The 25,294-nt window shown below is 39.7% G+C and overlaps 1 protein-coding gene across 1 annotated transcript in view; it reads left to right on the top strand.

Annotated features, from left to right (window-relative positions):
• plekhm2 (pleckstrin homology domain containing, family M (with RUN domain) member 2) overlaps positions 1 to 24,383 on the top strand; it is a 39,698-nt gene extending 15,315 nt beyond the window's left edge. Inside the window, exons 7-19 of the mRNA XM_043675410.1 lie at positions 2,622 to 2,850; positions 3,610 to 4,440; positions 9,587 to 9,656; positions 10,695 to 10,785; positions 11,417 to 11,481; positions 12,754 to 12,842; positions 14,352 to 14,484; positions 15,126 to 15,316; positions 16,518 to 16,583; positions 18,450 to 18,609; positions 19,772 to 19,951; positions 21,673 to 21,783; positions 22,227 to 24,383. Of these exons, the coding sequence (XP_043531345.1) occupies positions 2,622 to 2,850; positions 3,610 to 4,440; positions 9,587 to 9,656; positions 10,695 to 10,785; positions 11,417 to 11,481; positions 12,754 to 12,842; positions 14,352 to 14,484; positions 15,126 to 15,316; positions 16,518 to 16,583; positions 18,450 to 18,609; positions 19,772 to 19,951; positions 21,673 to 21,783; positions 22,227 to 22,364 (2,354 nt within the window). The 3' untranslated portion in view covers positions 22,365 to 24,383. The remainder of the gene's footprint in view (positions 1 to 2,621; positions 2,851 to 3,609; positions 4,441 to 9,586; positions 9,657 to 10,694; positions 10,786 to 11,416; positions 11,482 to 12,753; positions 12,843 to 14,351; positions 14,485 to 15,125; positions 15,317 to 16,517; positions 16,584 to 18,449; positions 18,610 to 19,771; positions 19,952 to 21,672; positions 21,784 to 22,226) is intronic.
• Positions 24,384 to 25,294: the final 911 nt, after the last annotated feature.

Here is a 25,294-nt window from a genome sequence, read left to right as displayed (position 1 = left end):
GTGGGACTCTTTTAGGCTTGTGTATCACACACTGTTGCTGCTTGCTGCATGCTTTGCCCCTAACACTCTCCCAAATTGCATGCCTGCTAGGGCTGCTTAAATTGGTGTTTATTTGTGTATTTGGTGGGAATATGTCAGACAAAGGAAAATAGGTAATGGCTGAAAATCATGAATTGAAATCTTTAACATGATTCATAATTCTGTGGTGATGGGATTCACAATGGGAATCTGGCTCTTTTACAGAAATCAATTGCACTGTGTACTACTTTGATAAATAAAACCATTTTAGTTCTTGCATTTTAACAACCTTTTTATATATTAAAGCACAGCTCAGGAGCATTGTCACTAGCACCTCAGGTAGATGGCTAGTACCTGGCAGCCATTGGGGAAGGCAATGCCAGATATCTCCTGCACACATTCATCTTTTGCATTGGCATAGGTTTCCATTAACCAAACATATCTTGCCTGTAAGAATAATATATAAATTACTAATATTGCTATAGTCCAATGTGTTGTGAATAGTTTATCTTTTACTGCTACTGTAATCCTGGATCACAGAGTAACATTGAGGGATTTTAATTTTACTTTGAATTAACTGCAGTCTCATTTTATTGTATCTTTACTGTAGAACTGTTGAGTAAAAGTTAAGAAACCTGAATATTGCTTAATATAATGCAGTTCCTCTATTGAAATAAGGCCCAGCTTTCCAGTGGAGAGTATCTGCATGGTCACATTTCCTTTTTAGATTTTTTTAAATTTGAGTTTGTTTTATATGCTGTAGCTCAACCCGGGCTAATCAGTGACTTTCCATAATATTAATTGTGTACAACCACTATCTGTGTTTTTTTAAATTAATTTTAATCCACCTTTTTTATGTCATTGTGACCTAATCAAGTTACAAAGTGTAACTAGATCTTTGCACTGTTGTAAGGCATAACTGTTCAAGCATAACTTCTGTTGCCACATGTTGGGCTCAGATTCTTTGCAGATGGAACTATCGATAAATATGGCTAAATGATTTTTCAAAGACCGATATGGAGGACATTGAGAATTTCAACATTAGGTTGCCCATTGCCAAGAATATTATAAACTTGAAGTTGCACACTGCCAAAATGATACAGTTCCACACTATCATTCACTTTGGTCTCGCTCTGCTTCATGTCTGTCTTTTGAGAATTCTGTCAGCTTAGGGTGATTGATTCCAGATATGAGAATTGATCATAAACTAACCCTTGGTCTTTATTTGTACAAGTGTTCAGAACCTTCCTCCATCTAGACATCCTCAACTACCTCACATCCACTATTCCTACTCCTGTTTTGTTGGCTTCAGTGGAATGGCAGGCATGTTATGTTCTTGAATTGCCCTTGATGAGCACATTCAGCAGTAAGCAGGAGATGATTTACATCATGGCCATGCCTTCAAAATCCAGTACACTGCCAGGAGATTCCATAATTTGCTTTTGAAGAAATTCTTCATAGCAAGGTGCCCTCATCCTGGGACATTCAACCCTGGCTTTGCTTTTTGGGCTGTCCAACCTTGAGACGTGAACTGGACAGTAGTCCTGGAAATGGCCTGTTAATTGACCACTACTGATATAATACTGCCCCAGTGTCTCTTGTACACTGGAGTAGAGTCAACTTTTACTTTTATCCCTACTCTAGCTCCTCAAAAAAAAATCAACTCTTAGAATCTGGCTAAGATAAGTTTGTGTGTGGTCTTCAAAATGTTTGGTTGCTATTCCTCCTGATTTCCTTGGGTCTTTGCATTGGATCTGTATTGTTTTATATTTAATAGTTCCTGCATTATACCAGAGAAATGACTGAACCCTGTAGATTGGTGGCTTACTTGAATGAGAATCAATCATAGTTGTAAAGAATGGAAACAGACTCTTCAGTCCAACTAGACTCCGCCAACCATGTTCCCAAACCAAACTAGTCCCACTTTCCTGCGTTTGGCCCATATCCTTCCAAACGTTTCCTATTCATCTACTTATCTAAACGTTGTTTAAATATTGTAACTGTACCTACTTCCACCAGTTCTTCTGGCAGTTCATTCCACACACAAATCACTGTGTTTAAATCAAAAAGGTTCCTTCTCATTTCAATTTTAAATCTTTCTACTCTCGCCTTAAAAACATGCCCTCTAGTTCTGAATTCTGCCACCTCAGGGGAAAAACAACCTTGACTATTCACCTCATCAAAGCCCCTTGTGATTTTATAAACCTCTGAGGTCATCCCTCAATCTCCTACACTCCAGTGGAAGAAGTCACAGTCTATAACTCATTTCCCCCCTACTTTCACAGAAGAAATGAAAGCAACTTAAGTATATTTCTGAGACAGCAATATCTTTATCTTCAAAATTCTGGATAATGAATCTCTCCACACAATATGGTATCGGTATTAAGTGAGTGGATGTACAACCCTAATTATAGGTTTACAGGTAATTGTGGGAAATAAACTCAATGGTACACTATCTCATCAGTCTTTCTTAAAATGCTGCTTCAAATAAATCCATTCTCCTTGTTGTTTTGTTAATTTAAGATAATATATACTTGCATTTGAATGAAAACAATTCCTAAAATAAACATTGGCTTCCATATTTTTGTATTTTTTTTCTCTAGAGGGTGAATTGACGGACACAGTCAGCAGCTGTCCCCGATCTGGAACTTCAGAGAGTCTGCCATCAAACAACAAAACTAGGAGTCCAACTCTGCGCTACAACCCCTTCAATAATGAGACCGAGGGATCTATCCTTACATCAAGTGACACTGTGGTGCCAAGTTCTGAGCCCCAGAGAGAAGAGAGCACACCAGATCTCCAGGAGAATAGTGCAGACCTTGAAGTAATTAGGTCAGCCATTGTAAAACGGGCTTTACTGGGGAGTTGCCTGCAAACATACTAAAAGATTTATAATCCCAGCCTCTTAAAGACATTGGTATTAACTGCTTTCTATGCCTTTGAGGGCCAGACAGGGCTTTGTTTTCTCTGAAAGTCCTCACCAATAATTATTTCCCAGTTGATATCATGTTTTTTATAAAAATATATAATTCTAGCCACACCGCTGTTCGTGAGATTTTGTGAGGGAGTAGGTGATGACGTAATGGTATTATCACAAGACCATTAATCCAGAGATCCTGATAATGTTCTGGAAACCTGGATTTGAATCTTGCCATTGCACATGGTGTAATTTGAATTCAATAATACTCTGGAAATTGGAGACTAATGATGACCATGAAGCCATTGAGGCCAGTAACAAAAGTCCCATCTGGTTCACTAACGTCCTTTAGGGAAGGAAATCTGTCACCCTGACTTGGTCTGGCCTACATGTGAGTCCACAGCAATCTGGTTGACTCTTAACTGCTCTCTGGGTAATTAGGGATAATAAATGCTGGCCAAGCTAGTGACACCCACAAACCATTGAAAGAATTTTAAAAAGCTGACTTTTTTGCAAACTGTTTATAACAATAACTCTAATTCACCAAGAGCGTAGTTGTGCTAAAGTGAGTTGGAATGCTTTGAGGTTGTGAAAGCTGCTGTGTATGGTACAATTCCTTCCTGAAACATTGAAGGAGTTGCTGTTTATAATCTTTGGTCATTTCAATTCCATAGATTGGCAAAGAAGAGGAGAATACCCAAAAAGAAGAGAACAAAATCCGAGGAACAAATTCTAGATTCTAAAACTACAGAGGTACAACTATTGACAGGAGAAAGTGCAAAGTCCAAACAGAGCAGTGATGCTGAACTAGAAGAACAGAATGAAAAACTGGGTTTACAGAAATCCCAAGGGATTGACACTGGTGAAGAGAATTGCAACTCCCAGGGCAAGATGTCACTAGTGACACATAGCGAGTCTGATGCGGATGCTCCTCAGCCAGGTCTGTTAATACCACAGATGAAGGACACTTCTATGAACAGTGTCGGGAATCCCTTGAGCAAGGTGATGGAGCAGCTCAATGGAACGTTGGATGCAAAAACCTGGATGTCAGATAGTGATCACCTACCTGAGCAGCCCTTTCGGACTTCTGTCCCGGGGGAAGCCCCGGATGAACCTCCGTTTAGCCAATATAGTGAGCGGATGCCACCTGCCGTGGATTTCTACAAGTTTACCGTCGAAAGTCCAAGTGCTCCTGGAACAGGTAGCTGCCACTATGACACTACAGGGGAAAGCCAATCAGCGCATGTTTTTAGTGGCCATGAAACTGCTGACGCAGAAATGTGCAAAGGAGAGAAAATCCCTCCTGTAGACGAGTCAGACAGCCACAGGACAGAAAATGCAGAGGCTCTTCCAGAACGGGATAAACAGGCTGATGTTGAAACCGGCAAAATATCAGAGGCCAGCTTGGAGCAATTGCAAATTCAGACCATGAGCTCTGAGAGTACAAAGGAGGAAGAGAAAGCTCAAAGCAGTCCCTCTGAATTAACCCATCCTGCTGACTTCAGGTAAAGTGGTGTGATCATTAAATATTCTAACCATATTTCATTTTAGTTGGAGTAAAGAATAAACTATATTAAGTTTAGTGCTTGTCTCATCGAAGCCGTAACACTTAACGGAAGCTGTTTGTGTTGGTGTTTGAGTCCTCCATCTCTGTAATTGGCACTGAAATGTGATTTCCAAATTCCAGTTGATGGTATAAAGTCCTGGATATCCCAAAATAAGTCAGTCTGAATTTCCAGACCATAAAAGGAGATTATAGTCAACCTGGCTGTTCCTAATATTCCTCAAGATCTTTCACACTGCTGCTTTCATTAAACAAAATACTATTCACCTCCCTCTTATTGATATCTCTGTCAATTTTCTCAATAATCAATCTGTCCTATACAGCATTAAGGTTCTGATCTGTGCTGTAGTTTCTGTGTATTAAGTTTCTCCATTCCAAGAGTTGCAGTCTAAAGATATGGGATAGGTCATTTAAGACATATGAGGCAACATTTATTCACGGAGGTTGGCTAACTTGTGGAATTTGCTAATGCATAAGGTTATGGAGACTAATTAAGAAAAGTTTTTTTATGCATAAGTATCATGGAGTATGGAAAGATAGGAATATGGCATTGAGATAGAGGATTATCCATGATATTAATGGCCTCCTCTTCTAGTTTCTGTATTTCTATGATATAATTGATTAGGTAATAACCCAAATCTCTCAATATTGAGGGACCTGGATAGAGTATTGGATTAACCATTCACCTCTGGAGACTGATTTGAGGGCAGCCCAAACTGGTAAAGTGAAACTGAATTTTGTATTCACTTATTATCGTCCTACATGGGAAAACATTTAGGTAGTATCAAAGCAGGCCATGTGATTGTGGACAAGATTATCCCTCTCTGATCATTTTACTTGAAGTGCTGACTATTGTAGTGAAAATATGTCACAATATTCTGCAACTAAAGTGCTCTATGTAAGTAAAAAATGTCACAGTCAGGGAGCACTTCAAGAATAATGATTGACTTATCATAAGGCTTAGATTGTACGGGGCCAAGAAAGGAGGAATGTAGAATAATAATACTTCACTAGAGGATGGTTAATTTTGGCTAAAAACCAAATTTGGCCCCATAAATTGAAGCCAAAGATTGGGAGACAGCAATGTATTGGAGCAATTGTGGCTCCTTAAAGGACACATGGTTCAGGCGTAGTTCAAGTACCTTTCCATATATAAGGAACAGGACAGCAACCAAAGCCAGAGTTCTCTGCATTCCTAAACAGTCAGAGTAGGATAAAGCTGAAGTAAAGGATTTAGCAGGTACCAGTTTGATCAAATGCAGGAGCATCAGACTAAATATTAAAAATGCAGAAAGCAAATTAAAGGAATTGCATTACTTAAATTAACATGTCAATAGTAAAGTGGTTGTCAAGAGTGAAGGGACTGATTAAGGACCAAAGCGGGGATTTGCTGGTGGTGGGAAAGCATGGATAAAGTACCAAGTGAGTGCTCTGTGTTAATACTTGCTAAGTATTCCAATCCTGTTGGGGACCACAACATTTAAAGTAGTATTCCAAACAATTAACCCAACAGAACTGCATCACAGAATTTTGTGTGTTATAAACAAAATTGTTAATGTACTTCAAAAAAAATTTAAGCAGACCAAACACTATTATTCACAGTCAAAAAATCATACGACACCAGTTTATAGTCCAGTTTGAAAACACCAGCTTTCACAGCGCTGCACCTTCATCAGGTGCTGATGACAGAGGAAGATCTTAGACACAGAATTTATAAGGAACAGATTGAAGAGTCATATAACTACAGCTGATCAGGAAGACTTAAAGTGAAGGAACCCTTGGAGGCAACGATCATAATATGATAGAATTTACTCTGTAATTCGAGAGGGAGAAGGGGGAATCAGATGTGATACAGTTGAATAAAGACAACGACAGAGGCATGAGGGAGGAGCTGATCAGAATTGATTGGGGAGGAGCCTAGCAGGAAAGCCGGTGGAACAGCAATGGCAGGAGTTTCTGGGACCTATTAGAGAGCATAAATTCATCTTGAGGGGAAAAAAAGGCATACTAAAGGGAGGATGAAGCAAACATGGCTGACCAGGGAAGTCAGGCACTGCATAAAAGAAAGCATATAATGTGGCAAAGGGAATTGGGAAGATTACAAAGATCAACAGAGGACAAAGAAGAAAGAAATAAGGAGGGAGAAGAGTAAATATGAGAGTAAGCTCGGGAAGTCATAATGAGGAACAAAGAAATGGCTGAGGAACTGAATAAGTGCTTTGCATCAGTCTTCACAGTGGAAGACTTGAATAATATCCTAAAAATTCAAGAGAGTCTGGGCTGGGGTGGGGGGAGACGCAGGGAGCAGAGATGAGTATGGTTGCCATCACTAAGGAGAATGTGTCATAAAAACTGAAAGACCTGAATGTGGATGAATTGCCTGGACTAGATAAGCTACACCTTAGAGTTCTGAAGGAGATAGCTGAAATCTGATTGAAACTTACAGAATACTGAACGGCCTGGTCAGAGTGGATGTTGGGAAGATGTTTTTATTGGTAGGAGAGACTAGGACCCGAGGGTGCAGCCTTAGAGTAAAGAGAAGATCTTTTAGAATGGAGATAAGGAGAATTTGTTTTTTTAGCCAGTGAGTGGTGAATCTGTGGAATTCATTGCCGTAGAAGCCAGGTATTTCAGTATATTTAAAACAGAGATAGATAAGTTCTTGATTCCCAAGGGGATCAAAGGTTACAGGAAGAAAGCAGGAAAATAAGGTTGAGAAACCTATAAGCAACGATTGAATGGCAAAACAAATTTACTCCTCTGTCTTATGATTTTATCATGACTATTATTCACAGTTTAGGTACAAAGACTTGCGTTGTTCCTTCTATGAAATTAAAAATAAAAGGGAAATTATGCTTTAGTTATACAAGTGAGATCATACCTGAAGTATTATGAGCAATGTTAGTGACTTTATTTAAAGAAGAACATAAATGCTTTGGAGGCAAATCGGAGAAGGTTTACAAAACTAATACCTGGAATGGAAAAGTTGTCCTGTGGGGAAAAGTTGGACAGGGTAGTAGACTGTCTTTGCTGAAGCGTAGAAAAATTAGAAGTGACTATTGGAACATAAAATCCTGAAATACCTTGATAGGGTAGATGTGGAGTGGCCGATTTGTCTTAATGGAGAATCTAGAATGAGGGATCACTGTTTTAAAAATCAGGGGGTTGCCCATTTAAAACCTATTAGGCAAATTGTTTTCTGAGTGTTGTGATTCTTTTGGAATTCTGTCCCTGAAATGATGATGGAAGCAGAGTGCTTGAATATTTTTAAGATCGAGGTAGATAGATTCTTGCTAAGCAGTTTATTGATGGTAGGCGGAAGTGTTGTTTTGAGGTTTTGATCAGCCACGATTCTTATTGAATTGTGGAGCAGGCTCCAGGGGTTGAATGCCTACCCCTATCCATATTCGTACAAAATCTCGATTGGTATTCCTGGGGCCAACCCCAAGGGTGTGCTGCCACTGTCTGGAATTTGCTTTTCTTGTTAGTACTCCAGCTGTTCCTCCGAGATAAGGTTCTATAGGAGTCTTTCCATTAGCTTTTCAGCTACGTGACCCACCACCTTTTCTTTATCAGCCTCACTATTGTGGATGCCTAAGCTCCTTGCTTGTAGTTCTATCCAATTGTCTTCCCCACAGTTTCCCAAGTTAACTCTGCTGCCTGTTTCTGTCATAGAATTCTGTGAGTACCAGTGTAGATTTCTTCCATAAGCTACAAACCATACAAATCCTCTGAAAATCCATACTAACAGCCACAACTGCATTCCGGTCATTGAATGTGAAGTTAGTATTTCCTCTGTTCAAAATGCACCCCTAACTGATAATTACCTGTTGGCTTTCTGAGTCTGATGAAATGCAGAGTTCACCATGACAAAGCTATTATTGCCTCTATCTGGTCCCACACTTATTGCCTGCTTCTATCAGTAGGTATGAAAGTAAATTTTAAATAAAGGAAATGCCCCGCTTCCTGTGATGCTTTCAAATAAATTATGACTAGAAGTTGATTAATCAAAACTTCTAACCTGTTCTGTCATATGATAAGATCATGGCTGATCTGATTGTGGCCTCAATTCCACTTTGCTGCCTAACCCATATATTCACGAATCCATCTAACTCTGCCTTAAAAATATTGAACCTCATTTCCACCACTCTTTGGGGAAGAGAATTACATAGACTCTGAACCCTCTCTGTGTTTGAGCGAGAGAGAGAATATTTTCTCCCCTCTGTCTTATGAGCTCTTATTCTATCATCGCATTCATTTCAGCACTGAAGATTTGGTTGGAAGAATCCGGATAGACCAAAATAATTTTAAATGGCGTGCAAGAAGGGAGAGGAGTCTGTGAATGCTTGAGTATTGTATCCAGTTTTGGTGCTACACTCCAAGGATGTAAAGGCTGTGGGGATGGTTCAGAAGAGATTTTCTAGATTCTAGAGCAGAGACTAGGCTGAGTTGTCCAAAATCAGAAAGGAACTGTTTCAGTGGCCGAAGAGTCAATTACCAGAAAAGTTAGTTTTAAGGTAATTGGCAAAGGAACCAGAGGCAGCATGGAAAAATCTTATTTTTACACTAAATGTTAGAGTGGTCTGTGCTGTTCTATTGGTACTACAGTTCTAAAATTCATCATTACATTTACCTTGCCCCTCTTCTTTACCTGTATTTCTAGTTTCTGTCTGCCTCTCAGTCATTCCCAAAATATTCATCTTTGGACCCAACTGTTAATATTTAGGTTGCTTACTGCTGACCCAATGCTCTGTTGTCAGTCTACAGGTAATCAGTGACAGTAGCTCTTGATGATGTCGCCTCTAGGTTTTTTGTTCTGAAAACAGCACCACATAGATTTGAACTGAATAGAGAGAAAAAATTTGCATTTTTTTATTCTGTGGCATGTTGTTCTGGTGGAGGTATCCTCAATGTATACTTTGTGATCCTCATGCAAAATATTGTAAAGCTGATACTCCCCTCAATTTTCTTGTAATCGGTTTGATTTGACAAACAGCCTGGTGCATTGTTCCACTGCTTTACAACACCCTTTGCCATAGGTGGAGGCAGCAGTCTCATGATTAATGTTTCCATTCCTTTCCCCTCAGGGTTGACAATAATTTGCTGCTTTTGCTGATGATTCACGTTTTCAAGGAGAATGAAGAGCAACTTTATAAGGTGAGAGCACTCTGCAAGACTGCATTAGAAAATCACTTTGAATTTTTAAAATTACACACAAGAAACCTGAACTCCCTGTTCAGTGTCCAGTTTGTGCTGACCCATCATTTCCCACATGTCGCCACAGGAAGCAGGGTGTTTCCTTTATTTAAATTTACCTTCATACATACCTTCATCATTTGCGATGAGGTAGCATTTGAGATATTACACTTCGTCGCAACACTGAGTTTTAGAGAGATCAAGATCTTTCATCTAAAATTACAACTTCTGATTGCTACCCAGTGACCTCTCCTGGAAAGTGTGAATATGAAATGAAGACCAGTTCAGGCTTCCGTATTTTGCTGCCACTTGCACATTATAAATGGCTCCTTGGATGAAACACTGGTTAATTGCCAGCACCAAGGAGTAGGGATAGGTGAAAATGATCCAAATGTGTTGAGTCCTCTGAAGAGATTGGCTGCCCTCAGTGTGAGTAAGAGGATCTCTTCTGTAGCTCTAACTTTCCAAGAGGAGAATCTTGGATTCTGTTGTCTCAAGACAACATGGAAAAAAAGCCACTCATTAAATAAATGAAAGCTCAGTAAAATATAAGAAAAAATATAAACAACTGATAGAACCTAAAACATGGCGATATCAACTGAGCAATACGAATCAGACAGAGAACTAACCTAGATTAATCAGAAAAACTCATCAGTGGACAAGTATTGCTTTTATAGGAAGCAAAAAGGGGCTTTATTTCAGACCCCCACTGGAAAGTGTGTTTTTTGGATTTGGTAGTGCTTTTGTCTCTGAATGAAAAATTTCTAAAGTTGTGGAACAACTTATAAATTCTGTTGATCCAGATACTAGGCCAGAGCCTGGTTAACTGAAACATTCTTCATGTAAAAGTTTCTATTGCTCAATGTCACGAACAGGCTTCTAGTTTGAATTGTTGGCTTTTCTGGTGGCTGTTCCTTTTTGATGAAACAGTTTGTGCTTCAAATTTTTAAAACATTTTTCTTTCTCTTCTAACATTGCTCCTTCTGTTTCTTTTGCCAGATGATGCAAATGTGGACAGGTCACATGGAAGGGAATTTACAGTTGCTTTATGTGTTGTTGACTGACTGTTACATCTACTTGTTGAGAAAAGGTAATTCTGTTGAGTTTGGGGTAGATGTCATACACTTGAGTGAAGTGCATCACCTTGAAGATCATATCCCAGCCCTTTGTTGAAATGGAAGACTCTCACTGTTTCTGTTTAAGATGAACAAATAAGTTGAGTTTTCTTCCAGTTCCAACATTTTGCAGAGCACATTCCACAATACTGCTACTTTTCAGTTTAATGCTAAAAGTCAATAGCTTTGAAGGCAAATGGTTTGTGAATTGTGCAGCTGGCACAAATAGTGCATGTGTATTTGCTGAATTAGCAGCTGTTTCCCTTGGTACAAGTTTTTGCAATAGTCCCCTGGCTATAACAATATTGAGACCACTTATGAAAGATGCTTTGTCCACTCCTGCTGTACATAGCGAGAATCTGCACTTTCAAGTCATGAGGAGAAAATAAGGGCTTTGCAAAAGAACATTGCACTAGAGTAGTGAGTCTTGTTGGCTGAGATGTCTCGTGTAAATAAGAAAAGTTACGAGTTCTGCACCATTTAGATTATCTCTAAAATGAAGCTCAGTGTTGTACACAGAGAAGTTGTTTAAGTCATTGCAATAAAATCAGTGCTGTGAATTAGAATACCATGTCTTTGTCTAACTCAATCTGTTGGTCTACACAGGAGCTGCAGACAAGCCCTATGCATTGGAAGAAGCTGTGTCTTACAATGAGCTTGATTACATTTCGGTGAGTTTGCTGGAGAATATACAAGTAGTGGGTGTCAACTGAGGATGTACAAAACTTAGTTATGATGTCCTTATCCATTTTTGTTTCTATGTCCTACCAACCCTCCACTCTAATGTCCTACTGAGGCTCTTTGATCTCTTTCAATGAACAAAGGCCACTTGTGTCGGACACTGGAGGGCTTCTTTAACCTGTAGAGTTAAAGATCAGCAAGACTGTGCATTCCAAATAAAATCAGAGGAAGGAAATTGCTGTAAAATTCAGTAATTGTGTGTACTGTGCAGACTCCTGTTGTGGATACAGTGACAAACTGTCTGTTACCCTGGAAATCTTTTGTGGAGCTTCAGTAGGTAATTCTAAAACTGTTGGAGAGAAAGGTTGCTCTCCAGTGGGTGGTCAGGAGGTAGAACGAATCTACTTTACAGCTAGAGAGAAAATACACAAGCAGGACATGCCATAGAAAACAACACTGTCCCAGAAATTTAGAAAGTTTTCATTGAACCATGGTCAATAACTGAGAGTTGATTTCATTTATTCACATTGCCTTAAGGAAAAAGGTTATAAAACAGGATCAATTATCATAAAAATACAGTTCCTGAGAAACCTTATTCTAAAGTATTGCAATATAATATCCTTCCGTCACTGGATCATCAGACACACACTGCACTGACTTAAAACTCCAAGAAGTTTGAATCTCTGATAGGATGCTCCCCACCCCCCAGGGCTGTCCAATAAAGTTTCTGACTGAGTTTGAATTGGAGGCAGATATCTGACAATGTGACTTATTTACCTGAATGGACAGAAACGTGTACAAGTCCTGGGTAAGTATGCAACTAACCCCCATCATTCACGTGTGCACATACCTGCCCCCCGCCACCGACTACTGTGCCCCACCTAGCCACTGTCCCACTAGCACACTAAGATATATAAAGTCTTACCCAAGCTAGAGCAGCTAGTGCTATAAAAGATGGGGCAGGGTGGGTGCTTGGATTCCCTTCTGTGAAATTTCTGAGATGTCCTGTGCTGAGTGAGTTTTGCAAGAGCCTCCATTCAGAGTTTGGTCAGAACTATCAGAGGAAGGTAAATGGTTAGCTTTTGTCTGATCAACATCAGAAACAGGAGTTTCTGCACTGACTGGGAGATTTGGTCCATAATGCTTTATTGTAATAATTTGCTGATTTATTATTTAGTTTAAATAAGTTTTGGTTTTGTGTGTGCTGACCTGTGTACAGTATTCAGTGTTTGCTATGTTTCACTCACTTTTCACTACTAAAGGTGGGGCTTGGTCAGCAGACCATTCAGCTTGTTTGCACCAACCGGCGGAGGCAGTTCCTGCTTGACACAGCAGATGAATCTCTTTCAGAGTAAGTGCAAATTGCAGTAATCGTTAATAATGCAGTGTGGTGTCACCACATCATTTCCTTGAACAAACCCCTGCCAGACATTGTGATCATAAACAGTCTACAATCTTGCACACACCAAGGTATTTTTGAGATGAATGCATAAATTAAGAGGGAGGAATTGGCCTCTCAGCCCCTTGAGCCTGTTCTGCCATCAATAAAATCTTAGCTGATCTGATTTCTCCATTTCCCAGATGACTTTTACACCCAGTGCTTATCAAGAATTTATCGCTGGTTTAAAAATATTCCACAACTGTGTCTCCTCCACATTTGGGGAAGAAAGTTCTCAATTCTCAACAGCATGTGAGAAAAATATTCTCCTCATCTCTGTCCTAAATGGGCTACCTTTTACTTTGACCCTAGTTCTAGATTCTCCTGCAAGAGGAGACATCATTTCCATATCCACTCTGTGAGCACCTCTCAGAATCTTGTATGTTTCAAATTAAGTCACCACTAACTCTTCCAAACAGGATTCCTGGGTTTATACAGGTATTTATGTGTTTTGAGTTTGAAATAAATATTGAAGACATCTGCTTTGAATCAAATTGTCTGTGTATATAATTACGTTGTCTTAAACCTTAAACTTGTCTTGTAATGATACTGTAACGAGCCACTCTCCAAGATGCTTATCACTAGCTTTTTGTGCTTATCTCAAGAGTCTGATTAGTAACATTTGTATAGAAGTTGTTAATTTACACTCACAAGCCTGCTCAGCCATTTATTGAGATTATGACTGTCTGATTGGTGACCATCTCCATATTTCTCTGCCCACTTCATACTTTTTTAGTTAACAAATATTTATCAACCTCCATTTTATAATTGACAACTTGATTCATAATCAAGTTTTTTTTGTAGAACAGGGTTCCAAACCTCAATCACTTGCATGTAACAATGATTCCTAACTTGTACTAGGCTCACACTAAAGAGAGTTTTTTTACATGTCTGGGTGACAATCCTAAATCTGTAATTTTTCTGAAAATTAGTGAAGCGTACTTATATTTGCAGCCTCTATCACTTAGTGCCAATCTAAAAGTTTGCTGATCTCAGTCAAAATTTGTAAGGAGCAAGCTTCAATGACATTGGCCAGTTCATAAATTTAGCTCTGTCTCCCAAACCCAGTTGGAGATTCGTGTGTCGGACACTGATAAAATATGCTCAGTTGTGCTGTCCACAACCCTAAAGAATACATTGCTTTCAAAATGCAACCATGCATATCTAGTGGGTTGAGGTATTAAGAGGATGTTTGGCATCTACAGAAGTGCATGTCAAAACAAGCATGTCTTTTCTCCTGAAGGGGGAGCATTGGGTCAAGGAAACTGCTGATCAATTCCAGTATTTATCAGCAACAGCAATAGCAGTGTGATTAATGAACCTGTAGTACTAAAGGTAATGCCTCTAACTAGTTATTTTAGCTTAGTCACATTTTGTTTGAGCACCAATTATAGTGTTTTCCTTATTTTTCCTGATGTTTAGGTTTTTCCTTGCTGCCTTGAGATCTGCCATGATTAAGGGCTGCAGAGAGCCTCCATATCCCAGCATCCTTACTGATGCAACTATGCAGAAACTGGCACTGACTAAGTTTGTGGCCCAGGAGTCAAGCTGTGAGGTAATGTGATAACTGAGCTGGATGATCTGCTGGATGGTTTTTCCTTCTGGTAAATGAGCAGAACAAACTTTGCTGTTTAATCTCAACTTGGGAATGTGCACTGCTGGGCAATTAAGCTAAGGCTCCTATAGGTCATGTGATGGGAGAGAGCGACAGGGTTCCATTTCATTGGGGATGAAGTATCAGTTGTTAGCTCTTAGCAAAGGGAGAATGAGTGATGGTGGGAAAAAGAAATGGGTTGAAAAATGTCTACAAAGCCAAGATAAAGAATTAAGACCCTTTGTGCAGGACACAAAGTTTTACTAAATTGATGCAATGACACAAAGCTTGGTAATGCAAAAAAAATCTTTGTTTTAGCAAGAAGTTAGGCCAAGGTAGGGAATGGAATCTTTTTTTTTGCAGTTTAATATCTTGGTAAAAGCTGAGGTCAAACAATAAAATGAAATGCAAGTAAGAGGAAAATCATATGCCATAGTGCATTTTGAAACAGAAGATAGCAATAAGTTGACAGGCAATGCTCAAGGGGAGAAGGATCAGAAGAGTTTTTCGAAAGTGGAATGAAAGTTGTTTTCCGTACGTGTCTCTTTTGCACCAGTCTTGTTGCAGCTGCTACTGTGCCTGACTTGTGGATATATTTTCAGGGGTCAGAAGTGACTATCCATCTCTATAGTTTGATTCATTGGGAGGATCCCATGGATGTAACTGCAGGGCCACAGAGGAATGTCTACATGGCACATGGAAATACTGTTACAAAAGAAGGAATTCTGCATTACAAGGCTGGCACCAGTTATTTGGGCTCACCAATCTGGAAGTCCTCATATGTAGTGCTTAGGTAAGGTTCTCCACATCAGATTTGAGCACCATATTCAATTTTTTCTCTTGATTCTGTGGACCTGTGGATGTACTTGGCAAGAATAGTGAATATTTATAGACTAGCAAGATTTCTATTTTTATTTCAGTATTTTCCTTCCACTGCTTCCCTGTAGACATTGATTGTTGCTGAATATCTGTACCTATGCATGACTTCTCCCTGGTTGTGTGATCTGAGCCATACAGTTTAGATTGAACAACTCGACCATAGATGGCATCGTAATCGCCCATACAGAGCTTGGTGTCCTAATACAGTTGATTGGTTCCGTAGTTGTTTCCTATAGCAATGGGGTATTTAGTGCATTGGCTGCAAGTACCTAACTCAAGACAGGCATAGTGTTGAATAGGAGTTTAAGCTTGCAATAGTTTGTCTTGAGTAAGTTGTCATAGGTCACTGAGCTTCTACAATTCTTGTAGTAATGTTACTTCAGAATAGATTCTGACCCAGTGACTCTTAAAGAACAGTAATTTATACGTCCAAGTCAGAACATTCTGTGACTCTGGCTACTTCAAATGATGTCCAATTACCCACAAAAGATCCTTGAGCCAACAAGAAGTGCTGTATAGTTCCATCCTATTCACATTGCTTCCCTGCACAAGCTGCAGCTTGCTTTCCATCACACTTACTTTTATATTGAACTCCTACTACCCCGTTGATGTGACGTTTGGAAATGACCTCTCTGATTTCTCTAATATTATGGGAAAATGTAGATATTTTGACATAAAATCAGGGTATTTATGATAACGTAGATTGCTGTGAAATGGAATTTAAACTGTTTGGGAGATAAAAATGTTCCAAATGAATTATTTCCATATTCCAAGGAAGGATATATTTGCAGTGAAAATGGTACAGCAAAGATTCAGTAGATTGATTCCTGGATTTAAAGGGATTGTCCCTTAACGTGAGGCGAAGTGAACTGAATCTGGTGTTTAGAATAATAGGAGGTAAATTCACTGAGACATGCACGTTCTTAAAGTGGTTTGCAGTACCAGTTAAGTTGTTTCCACTGGCTGGGAATCTAGCATACTGGTATGGTCTCATTCATTAATTATTTAGAACTGAGATGCAAAATTTCTTCACTCAGACAAAATTTCTGGTGTTGTTATGTTTGAGAATAGCCAGCCGGTGCCATTCTATTGATGAAGTTGTTTTATTTCTGTAGCAACGGAATCCTCTACCAGTATCCCGACAGGATAGATGTAACGCCACTTATGTCAGTAAACTTGGCGTAAGTACTTCTGTGAAAAACTGAGCAGTTCATCTCTGTTTACGTTTGCCTCTGATGTGCATGTTTATGTGTCTCGTGCCCTTTTTTTTTCTCTCTCGCGCGCTCTGTCTTGCGCGCGCTCTCTCAAAGATGGGAAAGATACTAAATGAGTATTTTCGATCAGTGTTTACTGTGGAGAAGATCGTGGAACATGTAGAATGTGGGGAAATACATGGTGACATCTTGAAAAATGTCCATATTACAGAGGAGGTGGTGCTGGGTGTTGTAGAATGCATAAAAGTGGATAAATCCCCAGAACCTAATCAGGTGTACCTTAGAACTCTGTGGGAAGCTAGGGAAGTGATTGCTGGGCTCCTTGCTGAGATATTTATATCATCAATAGTTACAAGTGAGGTACCAGAAGACTGGAAGGTGGACCAGTGAGCCTATATTGGTGGTGGGCAAATTGTTGGAGGGAATCCTGAGGGACAGGATTTACACATATTTGAAAAGACAGTGACTGATCAGGGATAGTCAACATTGCTTTGTGCGTGGGAAATCATGTCTCTCGAACTTGATTTGAGTTTTTCAAGAAGTAACAAAGAGGATTGACGAGGGCAGGGCGGTGGACGTGATCTGTATGGACTTCAGTAAGGTGTTCGACAAGGTTCCCAATGGGAGACTGGTTAGCAAACTTAGATCTCATAGAATACAGAGAGAGCTATCCATTTGGGTACAGAACTGGCTCGAAGATAGAAGATAGAGGGTGGAGGTGGAGAGTTGCCTTTCAGACTGGAGGTCTGTGACCAGTGAGATTGGTGCTGAGTCCACTGCTTTTCGTCATTTATATAAATAATTTAGATGTGAACATAGGAGGTATAGTTAGTAAGTTTGCAGATGACACTAAAATTGGAGGTGTAGTGGACAGCAAAGAAGGTTACCTCGGCGTACAACGGGATCTTGATCAGATGGGCCAATGGGCTGAGGAGTGGCAGTTAATTTAGATAAATGTGAGGTGCTGCATTTTGGAAAGGCAAATCAGAGCAGTACCTATACAGTTAATGGCAAGGTTCTGGGGAGTGTTGCTGAACAAAGACCTTTTGTGAAGGAGGTGTTTGGTATGCTTTCCTTTATTGGTCAGAGCATTGAGTATTGGTGTTGGACTGTAATGTTGCAGCTGTACAGGACATTGGACCTTTTGGAATATTGTGTGTAATTCTGGTCTCAAGCCTGTTGGAAGGATGTTGTGAAACTTGAAAAGATTTACAAGGGTGTTGCTGGGGTTGGAGGGTTTGAGTTGTCAGGAAAGGCTGAATAGGCTGGGGCTGTTTTCCCTGGAGCATCGGAGGCTGAGGGGTGACCTTATTGAGGTTTATAAAATCGTGAGGGGCATGTATAGGATAAATGGACAAGGTCTTTCCCCTGGGGTGGGGAATCCAGAATTAGAGGGCATAGGTTTAGGGTGAGGGTGAAAGATTTAAAAGGGACCTAAGGGGCAATTTTTTCATGCAGAGGGTGGTGCATGTATGGAATGAGCTGCCAGAGGAAGTGGTGGAGGCTGGTACAATTGCAACATTTAAAAGGCATCTGGATGAGTATATGAATATTAAGTGTTTAGAGGGATATGAGCCAAGTGCTGGCAGATGGACTACATTAGGTTATGATGGCTGGTTGGCACAGACGAGTTGGACTGAAGGGTCTGTTTCCGTGCTGTACATCTCTATGACTTTAATTGAAAGGAATCCAATTGCAAATTCCTATAGCAGAAAACATTAGAGATGTCATGAAAGTCCAAATCTATTGTTCATCCTTGTTTGTTTTGTTTTTAGCACAGTCATGCTGTTTTTGAAGGTCGCACCCCAACCCCCTTTGCTGTTTGTATTGTAGTGGAGAACAGTGTGGAGGCTGTCGCAGGTCCAGCACAACTGAGCGACCGCACACGTTCCAGGTGATTCTAACTGCGCGCCTGGCTTTGGAACTCAGTGCTGAGAATGAAGAAGAGATGGCTGACTGGATGCAGCACCTTTGTCAGGCAGTATCAAAAGGGGTAAGTCAGCTACAGCTGCAATGAGATCCCAGTCACAAAAAGCACAAAATACATTTCCTGCAATTGAATAGGGTATGGTATTCCATCCATTATTTATTGCAGCTATTTTGTTCCATTCTGTTGCACTGTCTTTTCTGATTGCGAATATTAAATATCATATTTCTGTCTTCAAGTGACCAACCTTCAAAGGTGCTTTGTTTTTTTATGAAATGTTTAATGTAGCATTTTATCATGAAGGCTGAGACATAATGCACTGGGCACCCTGCAGTAGCACTCTCATGTACCTCTTCTTCATTGTGAACCCAGATAATGATAGTTACCATACTAGACTATCCCATTTTTACCACCCATAATTCTGTCCTTAGAGAATCCAAAGAATCTTGCATTTCATGAGGAATTACTGGATATTAAATTGTGGAATCCCTGGGATCAGCTAACCCAGCCCTAAAAATGGTCAGTTACCCATCGGGACATTTGTAAATTTTTGAGGGCAGTGGAGCAGATGGCGATTCGATTTCTTTTCTGAGTTACTTATAAAGTAGGTGTAGTCTGTCCTATCCTTTACAGTATAATAAATAGTGGTAGTGTTTGGCTTTTCTTGACTTCCCCTTGCCAACAGTTAAGGCCACAAAGGAATTGTAAAAAGGTGTTAATGCTATAATACTGAATACTGCAGGGGGTTAATGTTCCATTCTGTACTAGGACTCGCAAATGAATAAAAAGATATTTTACACTGCTGCTGTTGGGTAATCATTGCGCTGATTGCCTGTTTGGTTATAGACATGATTTAATTATGACCTCACAAAACAATGTCTTTCATCCCTCTTTCCATATCCTGTAGCAGCTAATTCAACATTATCTGCCATTGTTAACTTCCTAAAAGCTCAATATTTGAAATACCCATAAATCCTTCTGTGTACCAGAGACAATGTGTACACCTGGTGGAAGACAATAGCTTGTGTTAAATAACAACAGGCACTTTATGGTGTCATTGATATCATTGCATATGCAACAACTGCGATGACAGAGTCCACGGTGAATTTGAATCTTGAGTAGAGTGAGCAGACTGGTTCCAGAGTCTTCCACCTGAATTTTTGATTTTTTTTTTGTTTGCCCTTCAGTTAGCAGTAACTGTTGAGCGTATTAACTGTTGTGTTGTCAGATCATTCCCCAGGGCATTTCACCCTCTCCATGCATCCCATGCTGCCTCGTTGTGACTGACAGGATGCTGATTACTTGCCATGAGGACTCTCAGACCAGCTTCTTCCGATTATTGGGCAGCGCTGAACTAACGAGTGTCAACAGCATCTCCACCAGTCCTGGCAGAGAGTACTGTGTGATGGTGGGTAACACTTCAGTATCTTATACTTAGTAATTTTCTTGTTAGAAAATGTTTTGATTTTGCAAATTTTGTTCCTGTCTCTATTGCAAAGGATCTTATTGTTGCTGGGCTACAATTGATCATAGAATCCTACAGTGTGGAATCAGGCCATTCGGCCCATTGAGTCCACACTGATCTTCTGAAGGGCATCCCACACCGATCCATCCCCCGTCCCTGTAACCCTGCATTTCCCATGGGTAATCCACCTAGCATGCACATCTTTGGACTGTGTAAGGAAACCCAGGCAGATACCGGAAGAAAGTGCAAACTCCGCACAGACTGTCGCCAGAGGGTGGAATTGAACACGGGTCCCTGGCACCTTGAGGCAGTAGTGCTAACCACTGAGCCACCATGCTGACATAAATGTCCTGTGGTTTTCCTTAATTTGCAGCATGGTGGGTGGAATTTTAAGTTTAGAAGGCAGAGGGCTGCGAGGGTCACCTGCAAGGAGTAGCAACTAAAGCTGTCTCTACAAATTGGTGAAAAGTTTATTTAGAATTCCAGAAGTTTTAAAATTATTGTTTCTGCTGTGCAGTTAGTGCTGTGTCTACACCTTATTAAAGCTCTACAGCCTCTGTTGACTTGCTTGGCATTGTATGCAGAATAAAGGAACAATCCTGATCATCATAGCTTTGTATATTTTGTAGAAGAAGCACAAATGATTTTAATGTATAATTCTTGAGATCTCCCTGAACCGTGAGAACTGACACTGTTTTCCTCAGGGCATGTGGCTATCTGTAACCCATCACTGGGAATACAATCCAAGTTCACTTGCTTTTCCATCAAGTTGAAAAGTGCCTGTTCTCTGCTGTATTTATGACAAGAAAGTACCATTTAAGAAATGGCAGACTGCAGAGCAGTGGGACTTGAAGCCATGGGGTTCTACTCATTTGTGTTTGTGTTTAACTTTTTTGTATTTTTTTAAATCTTCTTTCTCAGAGGCAGCTCTCAGAGTAAGCAGAACCTCTGACACTCCTGTTTGTTTTTTTTTCTTTTATTCCCACACTAACGCCTAACAGCAGTAGTGCTTATTTTTCCCCAGCATCCAAGTGTTTGTGTTTTAATTCTCAAGATTGAGGAGCCCCTGCCAGTGTGATTGATTAAGCTAAATAATTTAGTTACTATTTTGGTGAACTAATAAAATTAAAGAAATTACGTAGGGGTAGTTTTCTTAAGTAGCATGTGGCTGTTGGAAGGTGGAATATACAGGGGAACAATGAGCTCCACCTCCTCGTTTTCACAAATCAGTTGAAAGGTTGATCCCACTACCAGAACCAACTGGCAATCCTTGATGTTAGTAGCCACATAACTTCACAAATTGTTTTCTCACAACAGAAATATGAGAAGAGAAATAGAACATTCAGCCCCTCATCTGTCCTGTTCTTTGGTTAAATTATGACTGATGTGTATCTTAAGCTCTCCTATTAAGTGAGTAGTTGAACTTGAGCTAAAGAAGAGTTGCAATATAAATTGGACATAAAATCCTCATCTTGAATAAAATATTCTAGTTTTTTGAATGCACACTATCCCTACCCTGTCCAAGATTGGAATGGTAGAGCTACCATAGTTGGTATTATCCAACACTTAGATATCTTTTCATTGGCTAGATAATTGCCTGTTGTGCTGCTGTTGCCTTGTATTACATTTTCGCTTATTCTAGTGTTTCTCAAATTGTGTTCTAGGAGATGTCTGATGATCAGAAATCTCCTCCGTGGTTCCTGTATTTCAGTTGTGCTGAAGAGCTGCAACATTTTCTTACTGCATTGAACATTGCATGGAGGAAGATCTACCAGGTAAGCTGGAATGTGCAGAATACTTCACCAGTAATGAGCAGTGCAAGTAGTAGGATTTTACCTGCCATTGCATGTTCACATATCAAAAGGATAATCTCTCCTGTTATCTTGGGTTATTTAAGCTGTCTGCCAGACAATCCCCTGATGACCATGTTAATGCAATATGTCGTGCATTAAAAGTAGGGAAAATCTCCAATTCAATCCATATTGAGTTGTTTTCAGCTATCCACTATGATATTGGAGCGGTTTATTTAAACTCAACTGTGCTGTACTTTCCCACTTCCTGGGTTTGGAACAAATATAGCAAACCAGATTCCTGCTCATAACTCTTGTTCCAATATCTGTGTATAGTCCTTGGGTAAGGACAGGACTAGAACTTGAATCGATGCTTTTATTATTTTCAGTAGTGTTGCATTTTGACTTGTGCTAATTCTCCTTTCGAGGTGGATCTACCTCAGAAATCGCTTCAAGATCCCTCCATTCAGAAGAAATGTGATGACGCAGTCCTGCTCATTCGGACCACGTGGCAGCGAAGTGATAGTCTTTCACGTGGACGTGCTGAACGTGAACCATGGTGTTGAGCACCTTGGAACACTGGCCATATGGTGCAATAATGCTGCAACTGTTACTGACTTACTGCATTTCCAAATGTGTGAGAGCAGTGGTCTTCCTGGAGGTGTGGAGAGGAAAATGGGATGTAAAAGGAAATGGTACCAATCCAAATGGACAAACTGACAATTCTTTGGAAATACATCAACAATGTCATTTATTAGAAAGGATGAAGAGGAGGGAACGGAAGAGATTTTGAATGAAACTCTGCTTATTGAGCTGGGAATAGGTGTGCTTTCACACTTTCAGTTGTGAAATGTGTGCATTCTCAATGAATTTGTCTGATGGCTTCACCAAGATACATTCAATGAACATCACATCTCTGAAAGCTTGTTACCTAACTGCATGACTGTCTCCTTCATTAAGAGTTTTTTTTTTATAAAGAGTTGCTTGAGCAAAATCAAATCATTTCTTCTTTGGAGAAGTTCAAGGACTAGTGTGCAAAGATCAAGGGAACCTGAGAAACACTTCTCTCTGAATCACTGCCTTTTGTTGCTGAAACACTCACCTATGTTTCTAAAATGGAACAGGTGATGTTTTAAATGTCTTTGCATCCCAGTCTCTGAATGCCTACTTGTAACAGTCTGAAGGTTTTAGGGAATTTTTGTTTTCCCCAATGTCAGTGACTTAAAAGACTGGATATCATCATGTGATGTATAATCACAGCTTTGGGCCTTTCCAGATTTTAGGATCTAATTTTTATAGACAAAAGTGCTTTTATTAAGTTATACTGTTTAAGTCTGGCTGCACTCCGGTCACTTTTAAATGAAGCCTCTTAAGGTTTAATCTGTAAATATGTTTCAGTTGTGTCCCATGAGGTCAGTGTCTATAAAGCTCAGTTTCTGACCTTCTTCCTGGTAAATGGAGAATCTTGCACAAGATATTTTTCATTAATGGAGACTCTCTGGACTGTGGTTCCTATCTTTACATCTGGTGAAGCAACCACTGCATCCTCTGCTTTAATTCGAGTGTCAAAGATGCTGTTTAAATGCAAATGCACTACTAGATTGAACTGATAATTGGTAATATGACGAAAGCATTTTTATTTTCAGCCAACTCAGTGAGGTTGGATTTTCCAACTATATGTCAGAAAAAATCATATGCAAGAAATGGCAGGTAGGAAAGAGTTGTTGATCTGTAGCTCAAGTTAGATGTTGTATTTTGAGTCGTGTCAAAAATTCAAAGCTTTCCCCACTTATATCATGTATTTTACTAAACGATTCATTCATTTAAAGTACAGGTAGACAATCCTTTATACGAAATCCTTGGGACCAGCTGTCTTTTGGATTTCAGAATTTTTTTTGGATAAAGGATTAAATTACATTTTCATAGTAAAATAAAAAAATTACCAAACAGCAGACCTGCCTGTGATTACTACGAGTGCTGAGACAGAATTGACGCCTGCCCAGTGCTGGGCAACACTGCTACTTCACATCTGAGCAACGTAGGTTGAGTGGGTATGGAGTTGGGTTAACTGTTTGCATGCCAAACAACCTTGTTCTGGAGAGAAAAAGCTTCACGATAAATGTTCGGATTTCGGAATTTCAGATAAAGGATTGTCTACCTGTGGTAGTTCTAACCTGGAAACAGTTCCATTGCTGAGATTGTAGATAGGTAATAGACATTAGGTGCAGGAGTAGGCCATTCTGCCCTTCGAGCCTGCACCACCATTCAATATGATCATGGCTGATCATCCTTAATCAGTAGTGGAATAGTGTGCAAATAACAAATACATGCACCAATGTTTACAAGAGCTCCTGTATAACAGTAACATTTACAGTGGTATGTTTGAAAGTTTCTCAGGCAAAGGTACCAACTCCTTGGCCAGAAGGCCCAGGCCTATGCGGACCAAGCAAATCTCAGTGCTGTTTTCAGCCAGTTATTATCTGTCTTGTATAACGATATAAACTCTCTATTCTTTTGCTGCCACTAGGCACTGTGAATATACTGCAGTGTAGTGTTCATTACCCCATCTCAATCTAGTGGCAGTATCTCAATGTTGCAGAACATTTTGTAGTCTACCTCTATTTATACACTAACCCAAGTATTGCTTGTTCCTGTGAGCTCAGCAATAAATGTGCACATTACCTTCATTTTTCCTTTTGCAATTTTTGAATTCTGAAGAAATATAGTAATATGCAGGCTGAGGGAATATTGAGATTTGGGCAAATAATGGTTTTTGCAGTTTAATGGAAACTCAGCTTTTGTTTCCTAGCATGGTAACTATATACTCTTCTGTCTGAGGCTTGCATTTGCTGTATAGTTCAGGATGAAAATTCACCTCCCTGGTGACAACAGTTGACAAATGCTAAACTCAGGGTAGCTGATCAAGTGATCTATCGGTGTCTATGCAATAATAACCACCCAGAGCTGACACCCATAAAAAACAGGATCCTTGAAATCTTTTATCACAACAAGAATCAGAGCCCTTGGAAATCTGTATTTCAGCAGAGTTCGTGTTCGTAGAATTTGAAAATTAAAATAAGCACCTTCATGATGGAGAAGAGGGAGAAAACTCCAAAGTCACTAGTTTCTCTCGCCAAACTGTATCTAAGCTTCCTCTCTCCTAGCGTTAAATAATGCATTAGTGGCAGTTAAGATGTTTTCGAAATGCTTAACTCTATATAATTTTGTTCAGAACTGCTCAAACCTGATCATTGTATTGAGAAGTCACCTGATTATATTCTGATCAACCAAACTCAACTTGTAATCCTATTTGTTTTCTACACATTAATAGGCAGAAAGAGCTGCACGTTGTAGCTGGGGTACTGGCGAAGCATTATGTAAAGAAAACCTTTAAATAATAGAAATCAAATACGTGGAACTGTCTGTGGGTGACCTATTCCTTGTGAATGCTTTGCTTACATGCTTAAAAGAAAAAGAGTCAGTTATACTGACAACA

The sequence above is a fragment of the Chiloscyllium plagiosum genome, chromosome 34 (genome assembly GCF_004010195.1).
Source record: "Chiloscyllium plagiosum isolate BGI_BamShark_2017 chromosome 34, ASM401019v2, whole genome shotgun sequence".
NCBI lineage: Eukaryota > Metazoa > Chordata > Chondrichthyes > Orectolobiformes > Hemiscylliidae > Chiloscyllium > Chiloscyllium plagiosum.
Note: the sequence above shows the minus strand (reverse complement) of the source record. Positions and strands in the feature narration are given on the sequence as shown.